Raw genomic sequence first — 25,338 nt, 5'->3', positions numbered from 1 at the left:
AGCTGTATGGAATAAATTAATTGTGACAGAAGTAGGGCTAATTAGGATCAAACACAATTAGGAAAAAAAGAATCTCCCTGTATTTCCTCACAAAAGGAGCCAGCCTAATTTGAGCCATACGGATTTTTTGGAAAAGGATTTAGTTGCATTCATTGGAAATGATGAAACGAAAAAAATATTTACATGATGAAAAATATGTATCTTCATTTTTTTTTAGAGTTGTCCCTTAATTTTCCTAGAACTTTGAAAATCTTAGAATGGTGAGCAGTTGCTGAGAGAGATCTTCAAAGTTCCCATCATGAGAAAAAAATCTAAGTGAGGGGATAGATGTTAATCAAACTTCCTGTGCCAATCATTTTGCAATATATACATCTACCAAATCATGTATGCTTAAAACTAATACAGTGTTCTATGTTAGTTATCTCTCTCTCAATTAAAAAAAAAAAAGGTTAGCGGTAAGAACACATGAAAGTAAAATGAGAATTCCACAAATAAATACTCTGGACAGGAAAACACAAAATTGTAAAGATGAAATCTGTGTCAATTAGTCGATGCTGTATTCAGAGAAGAGATTGCTAAATTACTTCACTCTGAAAATATCTCTCTGCAATCCATCTTCTGTCACCACTGACTCCTGAGAATTCTCTCACAATCTTTCCTGGCACTCTTCTGCCCCATCTAATCAAGAGGGAAATAGCACACCATTTTATCAACATGAAAACCCCCCGCTCCCGCCCTTCCCAGTTCTTCAGTTGGGCGCTGAGAAAGCCAGATCCTGCTAGAACATACATCAGGGGCTATCTTTTAAAAGTAAAAGCTTAACACAGGGCTATTTTAAATGGTGTGAGGTTTCTGGGTTTTTGGTTTTGTGGTTTTTTTGGTTTTTCTGTTTTGTTTTGTTTTGAGAAGGGGCAATAAGGTGTAATCATTTAAAATTACGTTGAACAATTCAGGATTGTTTTAACCACCAGGATGCCAGGCCAGGATCATAGGCACTCAAAGAATATTTATTGGAAGAAGGAAGAGTAACATCTAAGTGAAAACTAGGTAGCAACTCAGAATTATGACTATGTAAATAAAAATTTGCAACATTCAAGATGTGCTGGTGCTAATCAGAGGCTCGCACAGGACCTGGATTCGGGAGCTTGTGGAGCAGGGCTTGGGACCAGCTGGGGCTCAGGCTCACGCAGGTGAGGCTCAAGGAGGAAAGTGTAGCTCTGTGTGCACATGCATGTGCGGGCAAGCCCATGTGTGCACATGTGTGCACCCACGAGTGTGAGATGCACACCATATCTTAGCCGTGGTTCTCAGCTCGTTCCCAAGCTTGGCCTTCTATCCTGTTGATTCTGAAACCGTTTTATTCAGGAGTTGGTTTCTGTTGCTTACAAACAGGAATGCTGACTGCTATAATATTTAACTTACATATTTTGGGGTGTGTAGATATAATCTCATTGAAATAATTTTTTATTTAAACTCAATTAACTAACATATAATGTATTACTTGTTTCCAAGATATAGGCCTATGATTCATCAGTTCTTTTATAATACCCAGTGCTCATATTGTTGGTAAAGAAATCTAGCTTTTTTTTTTCCTAAAGATTTTATTTATTTGACAGGCAGAGATCACAAGTAGGCAGAGACGCAGGCAGAGAGAGAGGGGAAAGCAGGGTCCCCGAGCCAAGCAGGGAGCCCGACGCGGGGCTCTATCCCAGGACCCTGGGATCATGACCCAAGCCGAAGGCAGGGGCTTTAACCCACTGAGCCACACAGGCGCCCCAAGAAATTTAGCTTTTTAAGAGATTTTTCTTCTTCATCAAAGACTCTATATATAGTGTCAAAAATGGAGCCAACTAGGGTACACATCATCATCATGTTACAAGATGAATCCAGTTAGTCACAGAATACCTAAAATTGTATTCAACATCTCCAGGTGAATGTGTAATGTATTCACACACACACACACACACACACACACACACACACACAACCCAAGGGAAATTAGGCAATTAAAAATTATTCTAATTTATCAATATGATCAGAAAAATAAATGAAAACAGTTCAAGTTATTAGTGACTCAATCATCAGGTACTTAAGTATTAAAACTACTATTTCATGTCTAACAACATTGGAAGGAGTACAAGGCCTAAGGGTGTATCCCTATTACAACATTTTCTATATCAAATTAAATTTTAACATTGGAATTTGTATATTTAGCCCTTGAATTTTTACAAATTAGTCTTTACTTTGAGAAATCTAAAGTTTTCAAACCTTTAAGGCTAAGAGCCTCCCATTTTTTAATGTAGTGTTTGCTAGAAAAGAAACATCCATGTGAGTCAATGTCCTGCAAACATAGACTTTTGAGTTCTTTCTCCTCTCGCGCTCTCTCCATACACACACACACACACACACACACACATTTACACACATATATGTGATACATATATCATAGAAAATGTCAATATTCACATGTACTTATAAATGTACATTTATACACACATCTGTATTTTTAATCCTCTGTTTCCAAGCGTAAGAGCACCTAATATTGGACGCCTGAGTGGCTCAGTCATTAAGCATCTGCCTTCGGCTCAGGTGATGATCCCAGGGGTCATGGGGGAACCTGCTTCTCCCTCTCCCACTCACCCTGCTTATATTCCCTGTCTCACTGTGTCTCTCTCTGGCAGATAAATAAATAAAAGTCTTAAAAAAAAAAAAGAAAAAAAAGAACACCTAATATCTAGAATCTACCCTTTCAACTAGAAGCTAAATGGTTGTTTTAAACATTTCAGTTTGCTTTTTTCTTCCTATTGCTGCGGCTTTACAAATAAAACAAGAGAAGCCATATTTACCTGGTTCTTCCAACCCTGAACCTGGTCGCTCAAATTACGAATTGCAGACTCTGCCTCCTGAGCTTGCTGGAGGGCATCGCTCGAGAGGGGCGGGGAGCTGCGGCAGCTGGGGCCATCACAGAATGCGAGCACGCAGGGCATGTCCCTGGGGTCTGCACACACCTCAAGGGAGAAAGGATTCATGTTGAAAAGTGACATGTGGGCAGGGTTTGGCTGATGCCATCCAGGTTCACTGGAGCCACTCAATGCTCTAGGCGTAAGTGTTTCTTCGACAGTGGTTCATGCTTAGCACGTGGACATAACCTTGTGAAACGTGTCTCCAGAACAAAATACCTGAATCCTTTGTTGTCAGCATCAATGCATTTTTAAGCTCAGAGTTTTTGGAGAAAACAGTCAAATATCTAGCATTTATTGCATGTTAATTTCTTTCTTTCTTTTTTTTTTTTTTAATAAAAATTACCTTTTATTTACAAGGAAGCAAGAGGAGCGAATGTCTATAATCTGTACCATTGTGGAAAGAGCAAATAATATAAATAAAGATAAGATAATAAAATCAAGCCACAGTCTTACTCTGAATTTTCTCAAACTTTGATTTAGAAAATAAAATAATAAAATACAAATTACCATATTTATATTATTTGTATCTTATATAATACAGCGTATCTAAATTTAGGTTATATCTATACACTTACAAAGTCTAAATAAAAAAATAAAATGCAAGGCAGGAAATACAACTGAAGAGACTTGTATGCCAAACAGAAACCACAATGCTTTTACCATACCATCATGAACATTTACCTTTTCTTTCAGTCTTTGGATATCTGGTACCGTAATCTGCTTCAGTTTTTCCAATGACGAGTTCTGTTTTGAGGTTAGCGTATCGAAGATGGTAAGTAAGTCGTTTCTGTTTTTTTCAGAGTTTTTTATGATAGAAATGGTTTCATTACTTTTCTTTTCAGCAGATGATGACGTCTGATAATGCCTCTTGATGTCCTCTGAGGAATCTACATTAATGCAAATTGAGGTAGGGTAAGTTTTGTGAGAATAAACGAAATTCCATACCAGTTATCAAGACAATCTTTTCACAGCGTGAGTGTTGGTTTTGCCCTTTACTGTCTGCCTACATCCTTCAGCAAACTGGCTCATCTCCAGATCGCTTGCTTATCTGTAATTCGTGAGGACTAAGGGAAACAATCTGAGAGTCTGCTCTAAAGTGTTCCACGGATGGATGAAGTATGTATTAATTAGTGTCAGTGATGACTGCCTGTACGAACCCTAACGTGACAAACCAGCCGAGTTCACCTCACGAGATGGGGCAGGAGTTGACAAATTTGTTCTGGAAAGGGCCAGAGAACAGATGATTTAGGCCTGCCGGCCGCAGCATGTCAGTCACAACTTCTCAGCCCTGGAGAGTGAGAGCGGCCACAGGCACCGGCCGGTGAACCTGTCTCCTGGTGAGACTCCCTTTATAAAAACAGGCTCTGGGTAGAAGTTGTGGGGGGACCCTAGCGTGCTGACCTGTCATGCTGAAACTGATGACAGCAGGTCACAACTGCAGAGTGTTTTCTCTGTGCCTGCACTTCCTGTCAGTTTTCTTCCTGAATCTTCACAAAACGCTGAGGTACGTGTTAGTGGGATCACTCCCGCCTTGCAAGTGAGAGACGAGGCTCTCGGGACGAAAGTTATTGGCCTGAGGTCTCACAGACAGTGAGGTAGGTGGTTTGATTCTAGAAATTATGTTCTTAGGCTCTGATCTGTATTTTCCATGTTTTTAGTAAAATACAAATTCATGAAGATAATACAGAATGATTTACTGCAAATGATAGTGTCGCAGGACTTTGAACACTAACTCCATATTTTAGGAACCAGAGGCCCAGAGTCCTGATCTTTATTCTCTATGTAGCTAGAAGCTGGGCATGAGACAACCACACCTTCCTACTGCTTGGGATGAGTTTTGGCCTTGATTTATCTGGCAAATTTTAGCCTCATTTTGTGAAGTCTAAGGCAGAAGTCACCTATTTCCTGGAGCCTTTCCCAGTAAACCCACGAAGAATTCTATTCCCCGTGCTCCATTTGGGGGTCCAAATCTTTCAGGCCGTGAACCATGTTGAAGAGGCAACCAGACAGCAAAGCTTGAATGTCCTTTCTCTGAGTGTCACTGTTTGTTCCTTTGACTCAGAGGGAAGAGCCAAGGCAGGGAGCTTTCTGAGCCTCATTGCCGTGCTCAGAGGGACAAGCTGGTTTTGGAACATCCAACTCTCAGTCCGAAGCCTGTTACACGCGACACCTTACATGCTGTGGCACGAGGAGAGAACTCTGGGGGTCAGTACTGGCTTCCTAGCAGACACTGTTAGCTGTATTCATTATTTTCAGCACATGCTACCCAAGTTCTATCCTGTTGAGAAATATTCGTGTTCAAATAATACCTTTAATGGGTGTGTTTTCAGGTCCTAAAGTGCTCAGGCTCTGTGGCAATGAGCCCCAGGCAACTTGCTAACGGCACGCATGATGGGGCCGCCAGCAAGCGTCCATCCGTGGGGCCTCCAGGAGCGTTTTCTCTTACCCGTGATGCTTGCGCTGCGGGCATGGGAGCGCAAACCGATTTCTCGCCGGAGTTCTTCAAGTAAGAGGTCTGCTTCATTCCTCCTCCTCCCTATCCTTTCTTTCAGATCTGGAAACTCACGCACAGCTTTCATTTGCACACTTTGCTGCATGATTTGTTCCCTGGAGGGGAAATGACAGTGAATGTAGCGAAGCTTGTATTCCTGTTGATAGACCAGCGAAAAAAAATACAACACTGCCCTCATGATCAGACAACCTCATAATTAGAACCGATCTTTCTTCCCCAATGTTGTTTGACAGTTTGTCGCTCTGTTCATGGTTCCTCTCTTTCTTATCAATTCAGCTTCCGGGAATATTTTAGCACTCACTTAAAACACAATCCACATATGAGGTCTAGCAGGACAAGGGCTTTCCATTTCAACTATTTAGACTCTGTCTGTCTCCCTTTGCTTTGGGTTTGCAAAAACACTCATTCAGATACGGTTTATTTAAATCCATGAGATCCGACCTATATTCAGCTTTCAACATGGGAGTCCTCACCCAGCCTAAGGAAAGAAGCAGCTCTTTATCGAGAATAAATCCGCTCCCAGCAAGGATCCTTCTAGTGCCTCTGCTGTACAGGGTCCTTGTCATTCCCATGAGTGACGAGGAGGTTTCCTTGTTGGTGACAGTACCCAGGCCTAGGGTATGTTCCCTCGCCCCATCTTCTCCATGGTGCTAGCTCTGTCCTGCTTCAATGTGCTGGGCTCAGCACCCATTATTTTCAAGGAAATAATCAGTAATGTCCCTCATGCTAAGGAAATTTGGTGCAAATTGTGATGAGTACAGTTGAGGAAAATGACAAAATGAATCTCTGGGACTAATTTATCTTGGCAGAAATGCATTTTCTGCTCTAACTCTCCCTTCTAATCTACAGACTTTTCCTTCTGGCACCAACTGTCAGGACCATAATTCATCACGTTAATAATCATAACAATGATAGTAATTACTGTTATTATAAATGTGACTCTTGAAGCCCAGCAATGCGCCAGGCACATGCTCAGTAGTGCATCTAATTCTCCCAAGAAATCTGTGAAATAGATTTCACAGATTGTGAAATAACTTGCCCAAGGCCACCCTGCAATAGATGGATTTCAGTCACGGCATCTGTACTCGTGACATCCTGCTTTCCTGTCCTCCGCCTCACTTTTTGTCGGTAATTTTCCCAGCAAGCATTTGTTACATTACTGAAGGGAGCCTGGAGAAGGTAACCTCTGCCTCCAGGGGCCCCTTGGTGGGGTGACTGCCCAGGAAGCACAGGGAGGTGGGAAGATGGAGAAGGAAACACGTGTCTTTTTCTGAGGAGGTCATGGAAGGCTTCAGGGAGGAGGCGGTGTTTTGGTGGTTGCTAAGGAGGAAGAGGAGCTCCGCAGGTGGCCTGGGAAGGGACAGACGTGCTGGTGTCTGGCAGAAGAGGCCTGGCCCTGGGACTCCTGCTCCTCTTGCTGTCTTTCTGCTCTATTCCGAGGTCCTGTGGTCTCTTTGTTTAGAATGCCCACTGCCGGCCGGCTCATTCTGCCTGACAGGACCACTTTGTCCTCCATATTCTAGGACCACAAGCCTGTGGTCCATGAACCAAAGCTCATTCTCAGACACATTTACTTGGCCTATTCGGTGTTTCTAAGAGCACCGTTGGATTAGCTGCGGTATTTTAAAGTGGGAGCCTTTGCATAAAAATCTGGAGGTCTGACATCTCTTAAAAAGTGGGAAGATCTGGGGACCCAAGGCTCAAATCCTGCAGGCAACAGTCTTTATGAGGCTACAGATGTGCTCGCTTTCAGCTGCCAGCCTGGCCTGGCCCTTCCTCCGAACTATGTCGGTGGACTTTTACCTTCTTTCTTGTGTAACTTTTAAGCTGTTACCATGTACCTCTGGGACTTCCTGCCTGATGAAACTGAATGGCCTTATATCGACACTGGTATTTTGTATAACATCAAACTCTGCATCTTCAAGTATTCTTTAATCCGGGACCTTTGATAGCGGGGCGGGGTGGGAGGAAGGGGATATTCTGCTACATAATCAGTCTTTCTGATTTCTTAGTAGACTATGTGCTCATAGAAGGATGGAGAACTGTACGCACCCTGGTTTTTGCCCAGAGCAATTGGCAAATTTTTTCTGTAAAGGGTCAGATAGTAAATATTTTAGACCTGGCGGGGGGGCCTAGTCTCTGCCACAACAGCTCCACCTGCCCTTGTCCCAGGAAAGCAGCCACAGACGACAGGCACATAAGTGGGCATGGCTGTGTACCAGCAAATCCTCATTTACAAAAGAGGGTGGCCTGCGGGACTTTTGCCCGTGGTTTCCTGAGCCCTGACCCAGACCAACCAACATAATTTCCAGAAATGTTTGATGTGTGCTGTATAAATATATATAACATATAATAAAAATGACAATGCATTTTGAGGAACTTCTCACACTTGCTCTATGACTTCACATTAACGTATGGGCTTTCCAAGCAACCAAAGAATTTGGGAGGATTCAGCAAATTTCCCCCTGGGTGCCTGGTTGGGGAAAAAAAAAAATCTGTATTATAAATGACCCTTTTCCCAATTTTGTGTCTTTCAGCTCTGCTGGGTTTGGGCTTTCCAAAACCAAGCTCTTAATGATGGATTGCCTTTTTGTTCTAATCGATGTCATCTGGAAAGATCCCATGAAATCCTAAGTAGGTAAGAAAGAGAAAGACCATCACAATGACCAACCTGGACACCGACTGAAAAATTATTTCCCTAACGTCCACATAGGTACATTTTGAAACTGAAGCCTTTTTAAAGCTCCACGGGAGTCAAGGCATATCAGGAACTTGCTCTCTATGGCTTGAGCACAAATCTTACCGAACAGAGTCCTGATAATCCTTGACGGTTGAGAATTCCCCCGATGAGAAAACAGGATGTTTCAGAATCCTTTCTATTTCAGACATGTTCTCTCTGAGGCCTTTGAAGTCGGCCTCGCAGACCCTCATGGGCTCTCTTTTATCTCGCATGTTAGCAGCCAGCCTCATTAACCCCTGCACCGCTTTGGAGAGGGCAGAAACCGTGTGGTCCCAGGGATCAAAGCAGCCATGACACGGCAGACAGGCAGGGAATTCCCGGCCGTGACCCCGGGCGCAGCGATCGCATCGCGGGCCGCCAACCCCCTCCCGGCAGTGGCACGTGCCCGTGTCCCGGTCACAGGTGGGCTTCTGGGCACCTTCCCTGTTGCAGTCACATGCTAAAATGAAGACAGAGGGAGCAGAGAATGTCAGTCACTTGGCCTTTTGCTTCTGGCTCAAGAACAAAGCCCACTCCTCTCCCCGGAAAGTATCCCCGATGCCCAGTTTTAAGGTGAACATTTAAAAACCGGTATAATTACAGAGACCTGGTGGTGGCCGTTACATACAGCACTCCGCTTTTCGTCCCACTAACACATCCGTTCATGGTTCCCAGATGGAGATACCAGGTGTCGTCTTTACTGTGTGAGTGTTCTTGTGTGGGTTCCTTCACCTGTTCGATGAGTAACCTGGACCCAGCAGGGGATGTCACACTAGCGTCCGGGACCACTCCCCCTGTGGGTGACTCAGGTGTGTCGGAGACCCTCTAGGAGTTCTCGTGACCACACTCTGTACCAGCCTGCAGGTGCTGATGCATGCCGTTTTCCATTACATAAGGAGAACCAGTCCAGCCTCCAGAAAAGGGGGGAAATCACTCCATCATGTTTACCCAGAGAAATTGAAAACTGATGTCCATGCAAAACCCCGCAGACAGATGTTTATGGCAGCTGTATTTATAATTGCCCAAACTTGGAAACAACCAAGATGTCCTACAGTGGGCGAATGGGTAAAGAAAACTGTGGTACAAGGGATATTTTTTAAGGCTAAGAAGAAATGAGCTATCAAACCATGAGAAGACACAGAGGGACCCTGAATGCCTGCCACCTAATGAACTAAATCAATCTGAAAAGGTGAGGTACTGTAGGATTCCAACTACCGGACATTCTAGAAAAGGCAAAACCATGGAAATGAATAAAAAGATGAGTGGCTGGCATGGGCTGTGGGGAGAGGGGTGGTGAGAGAGGAACAGGTGGGGCACGGAGGATTTTTAGGGCAGTGAAAATATTCCATATGATGCCATCATGGGGGGTATGTGTCCTTACACATTTGTCCAAACCCACAGAATGGAAACTACCAAGAGTGAACCATAACGTGAACTGTGGACTTGGAGGTTATGGCGTGTGTCAACGTGAGTTCATCAGTTGTAACATGGGGGTGTTGGTAATGGGGCTGGCCGTGCATGTGTAGGGGGTGGGGATATATGGGAAATCTCTGTACCTTCCTCTCAATTTTGCTGTAAATCTAAAATTGCTCTAAAAAAAAAGTTAAAAAAAATAACAGCAACAGATGCTACATGTAATTCAGTTGAGTAGCCTTTTGATTAAGGCTGAGGACGGAGAATGGATAGAGCTATGGAAGTTAGAGCAATTTCCAGAAGGTCAGGACATCATTAGCCTGTGTCACTAGACTAACTGCAAGGAACAAGTGATTTAAAAATGCATTTTATAGCTTGAGTAAAAATCCCGATTACAAATAAAAACTGATTAACACACTAGGCTCCTCAACTAGATCCCATCTGTCCAGCACATTCGCTTTGGCTCGGAGGCCTCAGCAGGAACCCCTCCAGGGCAGCACTAGGTCAAGTCACCAGCTTATTAATGGCTCTTTTCCAGGAGCGTTAGAAAAGTCTATGGCCCCAGTTGATCATTTGCAAAGTTTTCTCTATCAAAGCTGAAAGCATTTCAGAACACGAGATTATTGAAATACTAGGAGGGCACAGACGAAAGATGCTCAGACAGATTTTCCAGGAGCCAAATTCTTCCCTGGTTTTTAACGTCTCCATTCCAGATAGAAAACTAAGTGGGACTTGGGGGGAACCACTGAGGATACAGATTTGAATGGGGCAAGGAAATGAAGGCCATTTATTTTAGCCACAAAAGCACATTTAGAAAGGAATAGAGAGGAGGAAAAAGTTACCACATGTGGCTATGTAGAGGTGACTGTGGTAAGCCCACCACATTGGATATTTCTTTGGACTGACCTCTTTTGGCAGCAGACCGCAGAGATTCACAAATCCACTAACCCAGATTCTCAATCTACTGTCCAATATGGTAGCTACTTAGCACCCGTAGCTGCTGAAATGTAAATGAATTGAACACATGGTTCTTTTCTTTGTCCGCACTAGCCACATCTCAAGTGCTCATCAGCTCCCAGGCCCGTGACCCCCTGCATCCCAACAGTGCCAATTGGACCATTTCCATTGCTGCAGAAAGTTCTGTCAGACGGTGCTGCTCTAAGCCCAACAATCAGTGCTAAGACATGGGGCGAAAGGCACTAGAACATGAACTCCACGAGCATAGGGGCCTTGCCTTATCTGCTCACGACCTAGTGCACCCAGGAGGCATTTTTGTGAATGTCTTAAAATAAATGAAACAGGGAATATCTGAAAGAGCCAGAATTACGAGATCCAAGTTGGGGAAACATTCCCTCTTCTTCTGGCTTCCTATGAACCATCTCCCGGCCTGCACCTCCCTCTAGAAGCTGTTTATGTCAACATGCTTCCAAATAGCAGAAAACAGGCCACAGGTCATGACCTCAGACGTCTGTTGCATTTTAGGGACTTTGAGGAACTGCAATCAGGCTTCAACACATGTAATGTAGCCAAAGGCTTGACACAAATCTTTTTATAAGGCTATAAAAAATACTGTTTTCAAAGCAAAGATTGCACATTGTGAATTTTCTATCAAATAAAGGAATTTAAAATTCAGCTGGTTCATAGCATGCCTGTGGTCAGACCAGGCGGATGGTCCTTGTGTTTTTAGAATTAGTAATACTTACGAATGCATCGCCCCAGTGGGTCACGGTAATAATCTTCCTTGCACTCGCTGCAGAGTTTCCCATCATAGCCTAATTTACACGGACACTGGCCTGTAAGCTGGAAGAACAGTCATGGGTGAGGAACTGCCAAGCTTTATGATCTAAAACAAATAATGAATCTTAATATGAAATCGTTTTCCCTCCAGTGGTTTAGAACATACAGCTGTGCAAAGGCAGAGGAAGGATGATATTCCCACGGCCAGCAACTACCCTCGGCAAGACCACGGCTCAGGAGCTGATGTGTTTTGGCTTTGGGCCCCTGAATATACCGCCTGCTTCCAGCTGTTTGAGGCCAGGTGGCCCCAAGCCGGGAAACATACACAGATGTAAATGAAAACAAAACACATCACGGGAAATGGGCCACATTCTTTTCCTCTACAGTTATGGGAGTTCGTGCATGATGAACAGAGAGGCTGAAGGCCTGGATGAACATTGATCAACTGATTTGGCAAATAATGTTTCCATTATGGAATGTACAATGGAGCTTCTCCCAACTGGGCTAGTGTTTTGCTCAACAAAGCAATATTTTTTTGCAAGTGAAGCTTAATCATTTAATGATGGTTATTTTACTGTGTTTTGGGGGAGAGGGATAATCTTTTGTATACCCTCTCAATGGGATCCTTGACCAGCCCTTCTGAAAACTGGGGAGGTTAGAAAATTCACAGGAGAAAAATACAGAAGCAAATCACTATTGTCAGAGTACTTGGTTATACTTGACCAAATTTGCTTAAAGGGCAGCTCCATTGGTAGTCTGACTTATAAAATGACCAGATCTACACAGCTTCTGCCTTTCTTTAGCGTCCCCATTAGCTTCTGCTCAAATATAAGGAGTTTTGGTGAGCAGGCTATCCCTGAGACCTGACAGACTTCTGGTTGTCCTTAACTGTTCGGCAATCTTTCCTCCCATGGGTGGAGAGTCTGCTCTTTTGTAACTTGTTGCTGTTGTTCTGAGCCCTGTTGCACAAAAAGGGCAGCCCCCCCTTCCCTGGGACAGTCCCTCTTCCAACTGGAGATGAACATTCCCAATTTGCATTTGCTTCTTTTCTTTGGTCTGATCACCCCTAATTCCTCCAAGTCTTTACCCCAGAATAGCAACAGTACTTCCTGATTGGCTTCCTTGGGACAGGTACTAGTTTGTCAATAGAATGTTTAAAAGGTAGGATGCAAAAGTAACAACGATGTTCCTATGGCTGTCTGACCAGTGCAGAGGACTGTAGGACAGTGACTGGCCTGACCCCGAGTGTGGCATTCCCACCGGTATAGCTGGAACGGACACTGTGTCTTTGGCAGCCTGGTCACCACGGCTGGCTCACAGAAGCGAAAATCCTCAGATGTTTTTCACACGAGCTGGTGCCAGGTTCTTACTCCTACTCTGCATTGATGCAATGGATTTTAAAAACCCAATTGCAAAACTTTTACTTTTATCCTGGTACCATTTCACACTCTTCTTTCCAGCCAACAGGATGGGCTGTGAGGATATCTTGTCTTGTGTTCTGTCTTTATCCCAGGAGCTTACAACTTAGCCATATCTGCAAATTTGATAATATTTGGGAGGCATGTTTCCCCACCTCAATCCCAACTGTTGATGAAAATATTGGATTGCACATTTGGCTCTCGCTCTGTAATAATGCACCAAGGATGACCTCCTGCCTGACATAAAGACATTTACCAGTGGTTGTTTAAACAGCTGGGAATCTAAATATCCACCTGTCTCTCCTATACTCCTGTGAAAATGTTTCCTGATTTTAAAGAGCAGTCTTCCCCAAGGAGTCCCCAATGGACCAGACAACCCCAAATACCCTTGTCATCAGGGGGTCTTCCGGTTAAACCAATGCCATCTGACTTCTAGCTTCATAGCCTTCCCTTAGCCTCCATGATTGGACTGTGGTCTTCGTTGAATCCTGCTGCAAATATGCTTCCTAAAAGGTCTACAGGGCACCTGGGTGACTCAGTTGGGTAAGCATCCAACTCTTGATCTCAGCTCAGCTCAGGTCTTGATCTGAAGGTTGTGAATTCAAGCCCTATGTTTGGCTTCATACTGAGTGTGGAACCTACTTTTTAAAAAAAGGAGAAGAAGCTAAAAGGTCTAAGAACCATGCCCGATGTGGTATCATGAACATTGGGAATCCCTCTTGAATTAGGAAGCCAAGCACTCACGTGGAGATCAATCATTTTGTTCCACGGTCAGTGGCAGCAGGTGTGAGGAGTTGGGGGGTGGGGGGCAATATGAGCCAGGTATGGTCATCTGGGGCTCAGATACCATTCTCCAGTAAAAGGAACCAGGTCTCCTTAAAGAAATGGCTAATTCAGGGCACCTGGGTGGCTCAGTCATTTAAGTGTCAGACTCTGGATTTCGGCTAAAGTCATGATCACAGGGTCATGGGATCAAGGCCTGCATCAGGGCCCTGTGCTGGGCATGGAGCCTGCTTAAGATTTTCTCTCTTCCTCTCCTTCTGCCCTTCCTCCCACTTCTCTCTCTTAAAAAAGGAGGAGGAGGAAGAGGAGGAAGAGAAGGAAAGAAATGGCTTTTCCTAGGATAGTGGCAAGAAATACACCAGATGAGCTCAGAGTACCTTGTCATGCAGAAAGTGCTTTAAAAAATCCAAAACCTAATAATAATGAGGTATGTCAAAGGGACATAGAAACCCATTGAAATTACTCCCAAAGATCAGAGCTGGAATAACATGAACAGCAAAATAAAGTTACATTGGATTGTAACTTGAAGTATAGTATAAATACCCATGACTCCATGTAGATATTAAAAAATGATTAATAGATGAAGATCTGGGGGACAACAGATAAATCTCAGTGCAGAAGAATTCCAAATAATTTATGGAGCTACTCTGCCCTCAAGGAAGGAGTGTGAGACTCCCCGCTCCTCACGTGTAGATTATGCATGGTGACTTTCTTCCAAGGAGCACAGTATGGAAAGGAGGAAAGAAAGTAACTTTACAGAACAGAACCATGACAAACACTACCTTAGCCCGGTGACTGGGATTCATGTCAACAGTGCTAAGTCATGTAGATGGTGTGCAGCCTTAAGAGGATGTTATGAGAACAGCACTTTTTCTCTGTGGGCTTCTTCCTCAATCCCATAATCCAAGTCCAAACAGGAGAAAACATCAGATAAATTTGAATAGAGGGACATTTTCCAAAACCTTCCTCAAAATTGCTAAGGTCGTCAAAAATAAGGAAAGCCTGAGAAATGCTACAATGAAGAAGAACCTGAAGGGATAAGATGACTAAAGGTAATGGGGTGTCCCGGATGGGGTTTGGGAAGAGAAAAATGACAATAGGTGACCAACTAAGGAAATATGAGTAAATTATGGACATTAGTTAATGATACTGTGTCAATATTGGTTCATTAATTGTGACAAATCACCATACTAATGTAAGGTGTTAAAAGCAGAGGAAGGTGGGTGCGGGGTCCATCTTCTCTGTCCTATCTTCACAACTCTTCTGGAAATCTATCCTAAAATAAAACATTTATTAGGAAAAAAAAGGGCATGGAGAGGTAGGGGTGTGTGTGTGTGTGTATGTGTGTGTGTGTGTGTGTGTGTGTGTGTGTGTTGGAGCAGAAGGGCTAGAAAGAAGAAGAAACAGAAAGCAAAACAGTTCTATATATGAGAACTACCTTCAAAAGTTGACTTGCCTAAGATTTGACCTTTGCATCAGCTGAACAGTGGAACTGAAATTGGAGATGAGCCACGCTTCTCATTATTTTTAGTAGTTGGGAAAGGTCCAGCTTCTTAAATTAGCATTTTGATTCCAATTAAACCCTGGTCCCTGCAGTGTGGACAGACTCTAAAATTTCTTCTCATTGTTTTACCCTTCCCTCCCATCTCTATTAATGTGGCAAGTGTTTCAAAGACTGTATTTATTAAGCCAAAGACCCTGATCATGCCATGAATACTTTTTTTCCATATAGATGTTATATTTGTTTCAAAAATTCTATGCCCGTTATTTTATGGACTAAAAATCGCATGTGCAGCTAAGCAGCAATAATGGTACGTTACAGAACACAGGTTTGCTCCTAGTACACTACCCTGCATTCCTTTGAAACAACTGAGGTTGGTCTGGTAAGAAAAGAGGACATCTTATTTTCCCCATATGTAAAGTGATTGGTGAGCTGTAGGGAATGACAGTTTAATTTCTGAAAATGGAACTGCGGTTTTGCAGGCATGCATTGATTTTCATTCTGATCATCAATTCTGATTAATAACCAATTTCTTGTAGCTTCCCTATGATCATACATAGAGGGTAGGGAAAGATAAGCTGTTTGTGTTTTGCTGTGCATGAATTCTGACTTCCCCAGTCACAGAGAGGCTTGGAGAAAAGCAAAAGAAGCCAAACTTGACCTTAAGACCCTCATTCTCTTTTTTAGTGTTTTTCATTCCTTGTAAATGCAGACTCTATCCCTCTATGAGGCCAATCCTGTCCAAAAACACTAATTAACAAGAGTATATAAAGAAGACATTATTTGCAAATTTGGAAACTATGTCTCCCCCTCCCTTCCCACTCTAGCGCCCTGGAAAGTTCAAAGCATCTTGCCTGGTCACAGTGGCCGCCATGAGAGGTCCGGGGGTCACAGTCGCATGGCTGGCATCCTCTGCCGGGGACGAGATTCCAGTGTCCATCGGCACAGCGGTCACAGGCCCGGCCCATGACGTTGGGCAGACAAGGGCACGTGCCAGTGTCAGGGTCACAGAGGCAAGCTCCCCGACCAGGGGGACACTTGGCAGGATTCACCCCAGAAGGATGGCAGGAGCACCCTGAGGGAACAGAGCCATTGCTGCAGGTAAACTCAGGGACAACACCGGCATTCAACAAACATACAGACACTGTATGTATCGTTTCTCAGAAGGGCTCACGGAGGAGGCACCTCACTATGTTTCAGGCCTACCAAAGAATCTAAGTAGGTTAAACCCATTCAGCACTTCTGATCGTCCCACATAGCGATTTCATGTGGTTCTGCCGACTGTATTCTGAGAGCTCGCAATTAGGATGACTGAAAACCTTGCTTTTCTGCCTGCCATTCACGATCTGAAAACAGTTCACTACGTTGACTTCAGTCAACTGCAATAGTTAATATCTTCTAAAAACTTCTGCCACCCCCCCTTTTTTTTATATTATAGACTCAACCCCTGGCCCTCTTCTGCCTCAGTGGTTCCCAAACTGCTACATTAAAGACACTGGATGAACTTGGTCCCAGTACCGATTCTGGGAAATTCTGCTCAGTGGGTCGAAGGTATAGTCTAGGAATCGGTCTGTTAATATCCCAGCCCTGTCCCCAGGTGATCCCGGCACATGCATGGAGGACCTTGCTCTGCTGCCATGTTCCCAGCCCCCAATCCACCCTCCCTGGGAAGCCGGGCACACTTACTCCGGCAGGTCTGATTGATGGCCGATCCAAAGTGACCTGGTTTGCAGAACTGGCAGTGGGGCCCCTGCGTGTTGTGCAAACACTTCAGGCACTCCCCCGTCAGCCGGCTGCAGGACTCAGGGTCCGTCACGTCGGTGTTGTTGTTGCAGGCACACGGTTGGCAAGGTGCTCCCGAAATTCTGGGATTTCCGTAGAAACCCGCAGAGCACTCTCCACACTGCTTACCTGAAAAGAAGGGAGAGGAAATGGGAATGACATGAGAAGCGTGTGTGTCTCTGTGTGTGTGTGTGGGGGGGGGGATGGGTGTAGGGGAGCAGGGTGGAGACGGGCACAGAGAATAATTAGGCTCTTCAAGGGATAATGAGATGTCACAGGTTGGGGACGTAGAAGGAAAAATGTTCTGAATTAAAACATTCATTTTAATTTATTATCCAGTCAGAGAATACAATGATTATTCAGAACTAAAAAGTCCTTGGTGAGGAACACATTCTAGTCCTTATATAAGAAACTAGAGTATTAGGCACAGGATCCCTGGATCTTTCTATAACAGGGGTTACTCAAGTGTCTCAGGACCCAAAGCCAATCTCACCTTGTGTTCTCTCTGGGGTATCCCCACCCCCACCTACTTCTGGAGATGAAGCAGCAGCACCTGAGATGGGGTCTAGCAGTGTAGATGGTGACTGTGGTTTTCGTGATGTGTGCACACTGGAGGGTGTTTTTATCAAGCACTGGGTGGAGAAAATATCCCTTTCCTCCTTTACCTGCTACCTTTCCAACCACCAGGGAACTGTAGTCAGTTAGGTGCCCAAATTGTGGGTCTACCCACCCCCCCATTTTGGTTCATTCTATTTAGGAATGCTCTCATCAGCCAATCCTGGTCTCCGTTCTGAAACACTGACCAACCAAGCCAGAGTGGACATAGACAAGAAACTACACGGGAAGAGGTCAAAATGAAGTAGAGACATAGGTAGCAAAAAGAAACCAAAAACCAAAAACCAAACCAAAACAAAAAAAAACTAGCCACATCATTTATTACCATGATGGTAACTATCGTTGGAGAAAATAGCAGCACCATATTCCCAAACTATGATTAAATCAAGTAGGTTTCATGTTTTTTCCCTGTTTGCCTTATATGTTTACACTCATGCTTAAACTCCTCAAAATAAAAGTTTTGGTAGAGGGACAGACACAAATACTGAATTGACTTATATGGTGTCTATATGAGGCCCAAATCAGTGCTTCAAGATCTGAAAAAAATAAATCATATTCGTGAAATATCAGTCAAATTGACTGGTTGGGATTACATAAAGTATTTGATTAAAATTTTTTATGTTTTAATTGCTTACATTATATGTTATATGAGACATATATATTACTTAATCACCCATGTATCTTACTTAACATGTGATGGTTTTATTTTAAATAAATCTATTTGATTTAAACTCATTTGGTCAGTTAATGTTCCAGAATGTTATTTAAAAAAAAAAATTAAAGCTTGGAGGAATGAGCTTTTCATTGTTTGTTTCTGAATCCTTCAAATCCTTTGTTCAGTAAAGCAGCAAGATACCAGATTGCGTCTTCTTACCATTAACATATTCAGGACCACTCAGTTGTTCAAAGCAGATAAATTATGAACATGGGATCTGTTTTTAGGTAGCATTATGGGATAGAAGCAAAAAGGCAACATGAACTAGACTACATACCTGCATAACCCTGAAGACAATTGCAGATCACATCTGAGCTCCAAGGATGCTGATAACAGGAATGGGCAAAATACTGGCTACTTGAGGGAACGTCTGGACATCGGCAAGGACGGCAGGACTGTCCCGAAGGAGGATTCCCATAGTAACCATCGATGCATCTGGAAGACAATTGCTTTTTACCAAACGTTCCTGGAGAAAGCTCACATTAGCCAGTGTGGATTTGTTATGCTCGAGGACAGTGCAACTCCCAAAACTGTATTTTAGAAGATGCTTCTTGCTTCCGTGAAGGGATTTTTTTGCTTTACATTGAAAGTCCCAAGATGTACAGTCATTAAACTCAATATAGTAGCAGTGAATGTACATGTTATACTTTAGAGACATAAAAAACAAGGTGCCAGACCAATAAATGCCTGTTTGTTAATTTAATCAGACATGGTCTGGCTCATCACAAGATCTTGAAGGACATCAGGAATGACGCTCTACCTTCCCCCACTCCCTATAGCAATCGTCTACACTTAAATACCGTTGAGTCTCTACCCAGTGGTCCTTCAGAGGGTGTTGTGACATCGGAACAAAAGAAACAAAATTAAAGTACGTGTGAATTTCCTACCTTTCACAGTTTCTTCCAGTCGTAAACCCTCCACAATTGAAGCACGAGCCTGTTTCGGGATCACAAAGTTCCGCGAATCCATTACAAAGGCAAGGGCGGCAGCTGGGGAACCCAAAGTAGCCTTCCAGGCACCGGTCACAACGGCGGCCGGCCACCTCCCCCTGGCAGGAGCACTGTCCCGTTATTTGGTCACATATAGGGCTCTTTGAGCCTTGCGGATGACAGTGACATGCTAGACAAAGAAAGAGGACATGTTGAGTGGGGGCAGGTGGTGTGCTGGGGGAATGAGCGACGATCCTGATTTTGTAAACTTGAACTCACTGTCACATCCCGATCAGGCACATAAGGTGAGTCCGAGAGCCGGGCATGCACCCTCCCAGTACCGGGTCAGTGTTTGTCAAATGATTCCCTGAGTCATCCAGGGAACCGTACGCTGTGAGCCACTGGGGCTTCTAAGCACTGTTTCTACACCGGACCTCAACAAAGAGCGTGTTCTTAAGGACTCAAACTTCCACTCATCAACTCAAACTTCAAGATTCTAAAGAATATAAAAACCCTTCTCAAGGTGGTTGGATCTTTCCTTTTCCTAGGTGAGGTCATAGAGGCTCAATCCTTTTCAAGCGAATTGTTGACTCCCTGGAGCCAGTCTTCCCTACATGAAGACAGGAGGCGGAAGACAGGCTTGCTCCTCTGTGTTTACCCCTTTGGGGATCGTAAGCGCTTCATCTTTTTTTTTTCTTTTCTTTGTTTTTTTTTTCTTTTCTTTGTTTTCTTTTTTTTTTTTTTTTCCTGTTTTTGTTTTTGTTTTTTAAAGAAAGGGAAACAGCAGTGATCATGGACCTAAGCACTGTCTGCTGGGCAATGACCAGGAAGGTATGCCATCTCTCTGAATCATGACTAAAAAGATATGCTGTTCCTTTACCTGGAAGAACTAACCTATCTGGAGATACCTACCAAGCTAGGCTTCTGCGGAGAACAGTATTCTCACTGACGGTTTACAGTGTGAACAGAGAACTATATCCCCTGAACATGGGAGCCATGAGACTGGATTACCACTGCATCTGAATAAAGACCTATCTGAGCCCTTATTAATGGGGAGCTTCTAAAATCAGTTCCGCATTTTTTTGCGACCCAAGCATCAGACAGGGTGATATCCAGGTGGCAGAGCTGACTCCATCCTTGACTCCTCAATCTCATTGTTCTTTCGACCTGGCCAGCCGTGCGGCTTCTGTGCCAGATTGTAAAGCTGGGCTGGCACAGCCAACACCTTTCCCGGTGTTCGCACAACCTCCCTGGACTGCCATCTCTTTGATACACACTGCACGCTCCCAGAAGTGCGGACTGTGTTTTTACCATCACCCGTGTTGCCTTCGCAGATTTGCGTGTCCTCCTTGCACAGGAGCTGTGCTGATCTCTGTATCATTTCCAGTGTTAGGATATGTGCCATCAAAGCGAGCACCATCACACACGATTACTAAAGGAGCTCTGAATCCAGTGGGTGCCCTCAGAAGGGGTGGATGAAATACGATGAGAAAATTCTCCTGTACATTTTATCTACGCAGACAGACAGCCTGAATCATGGCATCAATTTCCCAGTCCCCTCGTTTTCGGGAGTGCCATACTGATTTTCCTGCCTTCAAAACTCCAAGGTTGTGACCACGCATGCCCTCCCTCATCTGTTCTTTGCTACGTACGGTGACAGCCATGATGTCCCAAGCCATAGCTTCCTGGTGAGCACCTGTCACAGCAGCGCCCGGCCACATGAGGCTTGCATGGGCACTGGCCCCCGAGTCGGCTGCAGCGGGGCCCCACTGAGCCCTGGGGGTGACACTTACAGGCTGTGGGGAGACAAAAGAGGACAGTTAGAGGTGAAGGAAGCGGCGAGAAACACCTGGTCCTGTTGGGAGCTTTAGTTCACTTCACTTGTGTTTGGTACTTCTCTCATTCTTGACTCCTTCATCTGTGAAATGGGGAAATTATAGCACCTACCCCAGGGGATTATGAGGATTAAAGACAATAACGCCCGTGAAATACTTAGAACCATGGAGCAGGAAGTAAGTGCTCAATAAATATGACAATATACATATCTTAATAAATGTTACTTAACAGGTTAGTGAAAGGCTTAAAAGAAATTGTTTTAAAAATGAGCTGTTCCAAGATAATTATTATTATTGATATTATTCCTTCAGTTCCTGATGATCTATGTTGGTGCTGGACTATCTGTTTCATTTCCCTTATTCTGTATCTTTCACGGGGTTGTGGGAACCCTGCAGTGTAATGGGATAAGCATTTGCCCAGAACTCAGGAACTCCGGGCTCTCACTGGGGGGAGATTTTGTAAAAGCCATTCCCCGGGAACATATGACAAAGTTTGAAGAAATTTTTGAATGTCATAACTGGAGGGATGGTGCTATGGGTCTTGGGTGGTCAGACAGTAGGGATGATGCTAAAGTTCCTATTAAGCACAGAAAACCCCCCATGAAGACCCTTCCCCACAACAAAGCTTTATGCAGCCCCAAATTTCAGATGTGCTAAGGGTGAGAAGTACCGCTCTGTGGCTTAATGAAATGGACAAGTTACCTAATGTGTTTGGATTCCAAGAGTCTTGATCATTGAATGAAAGTTTGATGATGAAGGACGTTGTTTACAGTTCTCTCCAGCCCTAAAAGTCCAGGACCCCAAATAACTATTTTAGGACCAATGTTCCATATCCTAGCAGCCCAATGCTACTCCAAAGCTCCTTTTTTATACACTTAATGTACTGTGCATTGGGATTCCAACACACAGCAGACTTTGTTATATATCTAATCATTGGGAAATTGGCATTGACACTGATTGTTTGGAGGTGATGCTAAAATAAATTAAATCGATTCATTCACATTCTAAAAAGCTGTGTGTCAGTAGAGCCCATTGGGCCACCACTCACCTACTGCCCCGTTGTGCAGCCTGGCGGACATGCTGACTATCAGCCTTTCACACACATCAGGGAGCACCTGGGGTCCCGTCTTCGAGGCAATTTCAACACAGCTGTGTAGCTGATATTCATCTAAGTCTTGCTTGCTGCAGAAATTCTCCAGTGAATTGATTTGGGGAATCAGAACAAGCTTTTGAAATAATACAAAAAGAAGTCTGAGGTTCATAACCGTCTCCCGTTTAAGATTCTACTTGTATAAACAATTAGACCTATGAGAAAATGCTTACAACTGAAGATTTTAAGATTTTTATTGTGTTTAAGAAATCTTTAAATATTTACATTTATTGACTTGAGACAAAGAAAATAAGACTTTTTTCTTTTTACCTTCCTTATTATATTTTTTAGCTTGTTCATAAATTTGTCTTAGATTTCAAAGACTTTAAACTAGGCTATTTGTGATAAATTCAGAAATTATGGCTTAGCGCATTCCATTGTATTATTGTGGAACTCTAATTCCACAAAACTCTCCTTTTAAATGTTTTGTCCTTTTCAATTACATATGAACAATAGTGTCCTACATCAAACTATCTGCCTCTTGGAGAGTCACAGTATAGATTAACATACTAAAGCTCTGAGAAGTCCTACAAGAAAGATACTTTTAAACTCCATGCTTCCATGGCTCAGTGGGTTAAGCCTTTGCCTTCGGCTTGGGTCATGATCTCAGGGTCCTGGGATCGAGTCCTGCATCATCCTCTCTGCTCAGCGGGGAGCCTGCTTCCCCCTCTCCCTCTGCCTGCTACTCTGCCTACTTGTGATCTCTCTCTCTCACTGTCAAATAAATAAATAAAACTAAAAAAACAAAACAAAACACCTCAGTGCTTCCATGCTTATTTAACTACTTTGTTCTGTACTCAAGTAACACTAACATCCCACAAATTCAATACAACTCAGATGCATTTTGTGAATTGTTGGCTTAGCGCATACACCTATTAGAAAGACAAATGCATTGTTCCAGGCTTATTCTCAAAGAGGGATCATCTATAGTTTGATACCTATGTGAAGAAAAACCATACAGTTATATTTCTTGAGAAGATTTTACCCATGTTATAACCTATGGCCACTTTAAATGTTTTTCAGTGGCATGGCTGATACAGTGGAGAACATGCTAATGTAAGACCAAGTTGGTCACAACTGAAATTAAGATTTAATTCAGCAGTTCTAGTTAGAAGAGTGAACCAGGTGACCCAGATAGATTCCCCTGACCTTCTTGTTTTGTCCATACTGAACCTCGTTCCTATAGTCCTTTGCTTCAACCCCCTTTCAACCACCCCCACTCCAGCACCCATCCACACCCCTGGTCCCTCTCCCTTTGCTGTCTGACACACCAGTGGTGGACTCTCAGCCTTAGATGCCCATTTCACAGTGTCTTCATTCTCTCTGCGCTCCCGGAGGGGCCGCTCACTGCCTCTTCCTCTTCTGCCTTCACAAAGGAAAGGGAGCCTCCCACTTCCTGCCTCCCAGACTCCTGGCACTCAGGTACTAGCCCCCCCACCACTGCCCCCGTCCCTTCAGCACCCACGAAGACGTGTCCCAGTGGAGGAGATGTCTGCCACCATCCCCTTTGCCCTCAGGAAACTTTTCTGTGGATTATGCTTTCTTTAATCTCTTCCTTTCAACTGGCACTTAAATGTGCTGAAATCTCTCCCATCTCTAAAATCACCTCCTTGATCTCGTACTTTCCTTCTGCCCCTGCCTCCATCTCTGCCCTTTGACTCCTGGATGCCCAAATCTCTTGAAACATTGTTTCCTTGGAATCCTCCCTGCCTCCTCCCACATTTATTCTTCTGACCAGTGCCACACCTCTCCTTCCCCCCATCCCTCAGTGTTCTCCCATCGGCCCCCTCCTTACCCCACCCCCCCATTCTAGGTGACCTTGATAATGGCGTGCCTTCCATTACCGTCGATACAGATTGCTGATATCTCAATCTAGGTCTCCTGCCCACAGCTCAATTGCGGGCACCAGATCTGCTCAGACAAGCTTACTGGTCACCCCACAGCACTGCAAACCAATGCACCTGCCACCTGCTTTCCTTTCTGTGCCTGTTGGCAGGAAACAGTGCCAGCATCTCCCAAGCTACTCAGTGTAGAAAACTGAAGAAGGTCATCTTTGATACTGACTTTTTCATCATCAACACTGCCTACCCACCTCATCTCCTCGCCCTTACAACAAATCAATCACGAGCCTGGTCCACATAAACTCTTAAATGTGTCTGGGGTGCATTTATCTTTCTTCGTCCCCCTGTCACTGCTCTGAGACCATGCAGTTTACCATGATGGCAGCCCGACAGATGTCTCATCTTCCACTCTTGTTCCCCTTCCCCCATCAATTTTCTACCCTGTAGTTACGATGATTCCTTAAAAGGCAGTTTGTTCAGATAACCCCTCCTTCAAACCTTCAGTGGCTTCTTTCTCTTACCCCCGCCCCTCCAACCTCCTGGTTCAGTGGTTCTCAATATGGGAGGGGCCGTCCCCTAAGGGGCATTTTGGAAATTCCAAGGGGTAGTTTTGGTTGTCACGGCCATCGGTTGAGGTGTGTTACTGGCTTTTAGTGGGTGGGGATCAGAAATCCCAGATGTTTTGACACAAAGGAAAATCAGCCCAGTCTCCTACAGCTTTCGAATGCTCCACCGAACATCCATGAAGGAGACGTCTTTGCTTGTAATTACGAGCTGAACGTCTTAGTCTATGTTTTAAAAACATGTTTGCAACACACCTGCTTTCCTGTCTGTGTCACACTGAGTCATTCTACACCTGTGAGCCTGTCCCTGTCTCATGGGTCTGTGGTGTATTCCTGCCAGTGCACAAACATATTGAAGTACATAATGTTTCTCTATAAATTACTTTCCTTTTATGTCTCTTTGTATTTGTGCATGACACTGACATGCTTTGGAAGGTATGTGAGCAGGTAGGCTATGATGCTTGTGAATTGCATTTCAAATTGGTAAAGGATATTGCAAAATATCTGCAATTGAAAGAGGTGGTTGAGTCAGAGGATGCTGGGGATCACCGCTCGAGGCATCCCCAGCTTTTCTGTCCAGTGACCCGTCATGGCTTCCAGAAGCTCTCAGACCACGTTGCCATTCCCTATGTCCCCGCATGTCGGGGAAGGTGCTTGTCTTCACCTGCGCCTGCCGCAGTGTCTAATTCACAGTAGCTACTTCATACATATTTGCTCAATAAAGAAGCATATATACCTGTCTAGTGTGGTCTCTTCAAGTTGATACTAAAATGACGGTTCTCCAAACACACACCAAGTGAAGAGAGATGCAGAAGGAAGCTGGACAGGCTAGGGTTGGGGTTGAGGGGAGCCAACCAGGGGT

General features: G+C 44.1%; 1 protein-coding gene, 1 long non-coding RNA gene and 1 other non-coding gene across 4 annotated transcripts in view; 1 reads left to right on the top strand and 2 right to left on the bottom strand.

The window, feature by feature from the left end:
• LAMB4 (laminin subunit beta 4) overlaps positions 1 to 25,338 on the bottom strand; it is a 92,224-nt gene that overhangs the window by 18,518 nt on the left and 48,368 nt on the right. The window contains exons 19-29 of the mRNA XM_059170794.1: positions 21,971 to 22,148; positions 20,740 to 20,883; positions 19,046 to 19,277; positions 18,436 to 18,593; positions 16,733 to 16,957; positions 15,901 to 16,121; positions 11,311 to 11,407; positions 8,279 to 8,654; positions 5,410 to 5,570; positions 3,645 to 3,850; positions 2,847 to 3,008 (exon numbers count right to left, since the gene is read on the bottom strand). Of these exons, the coding sequence (XP_059026777.1) occupies positions 2,847 to 3,008; positions 3,645 to 3,850; positions 5,410 to 5,570; positions 8,279 to 8,654; positions 11,311 to 11,407; positions 15,901 to 16,121; positions 16,733 to 16,957; positions 18,436 to 18,593; positions 19,046 to 19,277; positions 20,740 to 20,883; positions 21,971 to 22,148 (2,160 nt within the window). The remainder of the gene's footprint in view (positions 1 to 2,846; positions 3,009 to 3,644; positions 3,851 to 5,409; positions 5,571 to 8,278; positions 8,655 to 11,310; positions 11,408 to 15,900; positions 16,122 to 16,732; positions 16,958 to 18,435; positions 18,594 to 19,045; positions 19,278 to 20,739; positions 20,884 to 21,970; positions 22,149 to 25,338) is intronic.
• LOC131829237 (uncharacterized) lies at positions 3,807 to 12,097 on the top strand. Of its 2 annotated transcripts, none has more exons than XR_009352786.1 (3): positions 3,807 to 3,870; positions 8,013 to 8,113; positions 11,496 to 12,097. It is a non-coding gene; the product is annotated as an uncharacterized LOC131829237 (long non-coding RNA). The 2 variants fall into 2 exon arrangements; XR_009352785.1 differs by lacking the exon at positions 3,807 to 3,870 and adding an exon at positions 7,034 to 7,131.
• LOC131831011 (U6 spliceosomal RNA) lies at positions 20,400 to 20,504 on the bottom strand. Its single transcript, XR_009353530.1, has one exon. It is a non-coding gene; the product is annotated as a U6 spliceosomal RNA (small nuclear RNA).

Source organism: Mustela lutreola, chromosome 4 (assembly GCF_030435805.1).
Source record: "Mustela lutreola isolate mMusLut2 chromosome 4, mMusLut2.pri, whole genome shotgun sequence".
In the NCBI taxonomy this organism is placed as follows: domain Eukaryota; kingdom Metazoa; phylum Chordata; class Mammalia; order Carnivora; family Mustelidae; genus Mustela; species Mustela lutreola.
This window is presented reverse-complemented; position numbering and strand designations above follow the sequence as displayed.